The 6000-nt window shown below is 54.2% G+C and overlaps 1 protein-coding gene across 1 annotated transcript in view; it reads right to left on the minus strand.

The window, feature by feature from the left end:
- The window catches only part of Sdk2 (sidekick cell adhesion molecule 2), a 295345-nt gene that overhangs the window by 93791 nt on the left and 195554 nt on the right, over nt 1–6000 (minus strand). The window contains exons 6-8 of the mRNA XM_005350680.2: nt 2682–2793; nt 1096–1286; nt 861–944 (exon numbers count right to left, since the gene is read on the minus strand). Coding sequence (XP_005350737.1) covers nt 861–944; nt 1096–1286; nt 2682–2793 — 387 coding nt within the window. The remainder of the gene's footprint in view (nt 1–860; nt 945–1095; nt 1287–2681; nt 2794–6000) is intronic.

The raw sequence follows: 6000 nt of genomic DNA on the forward strand, positions 1-6000 counted from the left end.
GTTTATTGGTTTCTTCATCTCTTTGCAAATATGTACGCTGGAAAACAGGAGGGATCTGGCTATATGGTTCATCTGTGGATGCAGCCTGGCTTACTCCCCTTGGGTGGCCAAGAGTGAGTGACCCTGCTGAGATTAGGTGGCAGCAGTGTCCACCTGCCACTCCTCTGTTCCCACAGGTCTCGTCTTTGCCTCTGCCCAAGGGTCTCAGGAGAACTGCAGCTCCGCAAACCCCTCTCTGCTACTTGGGCCATATCTACTCCCTGGCTCAGGATTCTCTATTCTCTGGGCAGCCTGGAACTCACAGCAATTCTCCTGCCTCAGCCACTGGCTGCTAGGATGCTTCAGCTCCGACACTCCAAGCGACAGTACCCTTTTACTCTCTATCCCCTGATTATAGCTGCCTTCAGGCTTGGCTCTGTCAGGATGGGGGCAGTGAGCATGGGAAACTGCGGGTTAAGTAGGACCAGCAGGGGGAGAGGACCAAGCCAGGCAACCCCCACCTCCAATGGGCTGAGTGGGTGACACTCGTTCAGGTGAGACACACCAGGTCTGCGGATGCTGGCAAAATGGTGATTCGGCATTGTCTACAACTCTCAAATTATGGGCAATTTGGGTCTGTCACCTGTCCTGAAATTACGGTAATTTGGGCTCATTTGTAACCCTGGAGTTACGTGGGTTGATTTGCAGCCCGAGATTACGGTAATTTGGCTGTTTGTTTCCTGGGTGCCAGCACCTAGCCAGCCTGTCACTGTTTAGTGATGTGGTCTGAAGAGGGAGGTGGGGCTTAAAGATGTCTTGACAGGGGTGGGAGAGGCTGGAGGTCTGGGGTCCTTGTTCCCACACCCCTGCCTCTGTGTTACCTTTGGCTCGACAGGGGATGTCCACCACCTTCTCCATCTCTGCTGTGATGTGTCTCTCGGGCTCTTTGACAAACTGAGGGGGCTCTGCCGAGGAAGGACCAGGAGACAGGATTAGAGGCTTATTGCTTTTATATTTAGCCACGGTGGAGATGGCAGCTGGCCACACCTGCTGTGGTCTCTGCTTGCTCCTTCCTTCTCCCACAGCAGATGAGCCCCAGTACTTTCCCTGACTTACCCAGCACCGAGAGGTAGGCTCCCCTGGTGACGGGGGCCACACTGCTACTGCGCAGCACAGCCTCGCACTGGTAGTAGCCCGCGTCGCTGACAGTGGGGTTGGTGATGGTGAGCCTGCGGTTGTAATCACTGATACCATTGGAGAGCAGGGCCCCGTCTTTCTTCCAGACGATGTGCAGCTTGATCAGAGGCCTAGGGGACCAGAGAAGCAAAGCTGCCCTCAGACAAAGGTGTCTGGAAGGCGATGGGGGGCAGCAGGGCAAGTATGGGAAGGAGCAGGACGGAGCTGGCTAGCACCTTGTCACTTCCCAGTGGAAGGAAGCTTTAAGACAAGTTCCTAAAATGCCTTGAAGTTCAGCTTCCCCATCTGTAGGATGGGGGCAACTGTAGCAGCCCTGGGTGACAGGGAGCCTGTCAGTCACGGACAATCCTCCCAACAGGGCGGGGACACAGCGGTAGCTGCACACACAGCTCTGAAAGAGCCTGTCCCACAGCTCAGCTCTCCCAGGGCCCACACCTTCCCTTCTTTGAATATGTGACCTAAGAGGTATGGAGGGTGAGGGGAAATGATAAGGAGAGATCCGACACAAGGGCAGACAGACAAACCCACCCTCATCTTTGAGAGGTAAGGAGAGTTCAGCTCCCTTCCCACCACCATGGGCCCCTGTACTCCAAACTCCAGGGACCTGGTTTGCTTGGACATTCCTTCCTAGTTCCTAGTGGTTCCTAAGGATGGGACTCCCCAAGTGGGGTGGGGCTAGCTATTTGGGGCATTCAGAATCTTCCAGAAAAATCCTCTGGAATCCTCAGCTGGAGGGGACCTTGGGACTGTCAGTCTGATTCTCCAGCCACAACATGACTTGACCTCCACTGGGTACCCAGGCAGGACAGGCTGCAGTCAGGACACCCCCTGCGTGTCCTGTGTGTCATGACACACTCATAGACGAGCACGTGAGGCCCATCGTGGAGCAGGGAGCTGGGCGTCCAGGGGAACTGGCTTCAGCTCAGCCCTGCTTTTGGCCACATGGGTAACTGTATGTAGACTGCCTGCCCTTTCTGGGCTGTAGGGCTCTTGGCACCCACGTCATGTTGGGGGGAAAAGAGGCCCTGTGGAAAGTTCTCATCACACAGTCAGTCCTCTTAGGAGGAAGCTCAGAGACGATCTAACAGTCTCCTGTGTGGGAACTGGAGAGACACAATAGTACCTTACAAAGTCCATGTTGGGCTCACCTTGTGTGTCATCTACCATACACGACCTACTTCGACGTACCCCGCATACAGAAGGGCTCTGTTCTGAGGGACAGTCTTCCCCTCTCTGGGCCACTCTGTGTTAGGAGCACAGAGATCCACCCTCTGGCTCCACAGCCTGGGCAAAAATCTATCTCCCACCAACTCCCCATGGCTGGCTCTTTTTCCTTGGACACCCAAGACTAAGGAACACAGATGAGCGTGTCTGACATTCTGGAGCTACAGTGTTCACTTGCCATCCCTCCTGCTCTCACTGGTCTTCGTCTGACCGGGCTTCCAGACCCTCCCCAAAGACGACTGTGCTCCTGGCTCCACGTCAACCAAAGAAGTGCCACCCACCTGGCATTTGCCACACACTCCATGGTCACCTCCGAGGTTCCGGCCACAACACTAGTGTTCTTGGGTGGGATGATGATGGTTGGCGCGATGGGGTCAGCAGGTCCCCCGACATCTGAGAAGAGGTCACGTATTAGGAGGGTGGAGTCAGAGAGCCCGTCTCTGCCTGCCCATTCGGTACACAGAGGCTTTGGTCCTCAGAGCACAGAGTAGGTGGCTATACAGGAAGTCCCATAGCTGTACCTCTGGGCAGACTTGGGACTGCCCTCTTCCTTTCCTCATGAGTCTAAGTGTCAGGGGAGCTCTGGGGTGGGGGAGTCCTTTGCTCTCAGAGGCCTGCAAGTCAGCCACACCCTTCCACTCACTAATCCCCTCAAAAATATTCCTCCTGGCCCAAATCCGTCTTACTGACCCTACTTTGCCATTCATCCTTGACCCCTGTACCAGACCCCACACACTCTACACCCAACACAGCAGCGTCCCGTCCCTCCTGGGTGGAGAACACAGTCTTCCAAGCAAAGCGGCTGCCATCTTCCTCAGATCAGCAGCATGGGCTTGCAACAGTCCATTAGACGCTTGTCTGTGGATGGTTGAGATTCCCTCAGAGAAGGAAGGGGTGGGGAGAGACTGCACTCTCACCTGAGATTCTGGCTGCTCCTCTTAGCCATCTGTCTGCAATTAAGCCCTAATTTCAGGAGGCTTCAAGGTCGGGTGGTGGTAGAGCTTACTCTGTGGGCTTGAAGCTACATGGTTGTGGGGAAGCCAATACCATGCGGGGTGAAGACATTCCAATATGGCTGCTTTGGGGTTTCCAAGCCCCTTTCCATAGCTCCTCTCCCAAGCTCTGTAAGTAAGTCTGGTAAACTCATTGGTTCCCTGGTATTGTGGTTTGGATGAGCAACGTCTTCCGCACCCTCACACATTTGAACTCTTGGCCCTCAGTTGGTGGTACTGTTGGGGAGGTTATGGGAACTTTGCTGAAGGAAGTATGCACTGGGGGCGGGCTATGAGAGTTTACACCCTTGCCCATCTTTGAGCTTGCTCTACTTAACGTTTGAGCGGAAAGAGTGATGGATGCTCTTTTAGCTCCCTGCCCCGGCTGCCTGCGGCCATGGCTCCCTGCCATCATGGACTCTCCCTCTGAGACAGGAAGTCAAAAGCGTTTTACCAGAGCAACGAAAAACAACTAGTACACCTGGGCGGACGGGGGGCTTGGATGTAATTCCACTTTGGCTTGTCATTGACACCTTATAATGAAGCGGGAGGCATTTACATCTCTTCAGGGACGAGATTCTCCCTCTAGTCCCCCCCCCCCCCCCCCGCTTCAGGGCCGCTCGGCAGCTATGGATGTGACTTCACTTGGAAACAGGGTCTTTGCAGGTGTAACTGAGATCACGGTATTGCATTGGGACGGGCTCTCCATCCAATGGAACGGCATCCTTCTGCACAGGAATTGGGGACTCCAGATACAAGACCCACTTGGGAGAATCCAAGTAAAGGTGGAAGTGGAGACTGGAGCCAAGAAGGGAATGCCACAGATGCCACCAGCTGCAAGCAGCAGAGGAAGCTGTGGTGATCCCTAAAGCCCCCTGAGAGAGAATGGGGACCTACTGACCCCTTGGCTTCCGATTTTACCTCCAGACCCACCAAAAAAGTCTGTTCTTATGCTAAAAATTCTTCATGTGGTGGCATGTTGTTATGGTGACCACATGGGACCAGTCCAGATGCTGGCATGGGAGCTGAGGTGGTGCTGGCTGTGGGCTTGTGTCTCCTGATGGTTCATGTGTTGGGGCTCTATTGCTGACACGATAGCTTTGGAGCTGGGCCTGTAGAGCTGATGAGATTGGCTAGGGTTGGGAGGGTGTGACCTCCACCATGGGATTGGTACCTTCAGCCTCTCTTGTTCCCTTCCCGTCCCCCTCTTCTCAGTATCTCTTATCTCTTGCCTCTTTCTTCTCTATCTCTGTCACCTTTCTCTGCTGTGTTACCATTCCTCTCTCTCTTCCTTCCTTCCTTCTCGGTCTGTTTCTCTCTCCCTCCCTCTTTCCCTTCCTCTCTTCTTCAGCCACACGAGGACACAATGAATGAGCAGGCAACAGGTCCCTGTCAGGAATCATGTCCTCACCGGCTCTGCCATGTGCCTCCCCGACCTTGGTCTCTAACTTCGGACCCGTGACAGTATGAATGACCACAGCTTAAGGCTGAACATATGGCTTTGTCACAGCCCCTGAGCTGATGCTTAGTCCTGGCAGCCACTACGTCTCCAGCACGGGACATGCACACGCTGGTTGGGAGGTGTGCAAACACACTTGTGTGACTGACGAACTGCCACAGCTGCCGATGTCACTGTCGGTCTTCCAGGACACAGGACGGAAATGAATGAGTGCTTTCCCTAGAGAGCTTATGAAATCAAAGGCAAAGAAACACCTCTGCTGTGTGGACAGGGTGGTGTCATGGCCGTTCTGTGTACTCTGGGCCCTGCCAGAGGCGCCCGGCTCCTCTTTAGGGGGTCAGCACAGGCCCAGCACTGCCTATAGCCTTGGCATCCACTCTGCACCTGTTCCTAGCTCTTAAAATACACCCTGAGAGGACTTTTTTTCTTGTGCAACAAATCTATCTAGTTGGCCCCCTTCCAGGACTCTTTAGAGGGAGACGGCTGTGACAGCTTGCACAGGTGTAGGTGTGGGGGTATCTTCTGTAGGCCAGGAGGGGGGCACATCCTATCTTGTCGCCATTGTGAACCACCGTGGCCAGCCCCAGGCAGGTTTCCTGAGCTGAGCTCTCAGCCTTGTTAGAAACAGCCGAGGAAGAATAGGAATAAAATGTAAAAATAAAGTAAAATGAAGGGGCAAGGAGGCGGCATATAAAGCAGAGTAATTGCAACAATATAAAGCCTCATGTAGGTGCCATAAAGTGCGATCGGATTGAAAGCTGCTGATATAGCTGAATCCATAAACGTGTGCTCTAAGTTGTTTATTACATGCCCGCGCGCAGGTACCATGGCCCAGATTAATGGGCCACACCGAGGAGACAGACTGTTAGAGTCCAAGTCAGTGCTGCTGGCCTGATAAACAGACAGCCTGGAGGAAGGCGAGTTACGGGGAGGTAGAGATTAAATAATGAGGGCTGCCAGCGTGACACCGGGACACCCCCCAGCATGTGGCCGGGTCTAGGTGGCAGCCTATGGGGCTGGAGGGGAATCGTGCTGGCTGAGGACCCTTGGTACAGGGAGGGGGCTTGCTCTGTCCCAGGTCTTGTGTGTGTGTGTGTGTGTGCGTGTGTGTGTGTGGCCGGGTCTAGGTGGCAGCCTATGGGGCTGGAG

Source organism: Microtus ochrogaster, chromosome 7 (assembly GCF_000317375.1).
Source record: "Microtus ochrogaster isolate Prairie Vole_2 chromosome 7, MicOch1.0, whole genome shotgun sequence".
NCBI lineage: Eukaryota > Metazoa > Chordata > Mammalia > Rodentia > Cricetidae > Microtus > Microtus ochrogaster.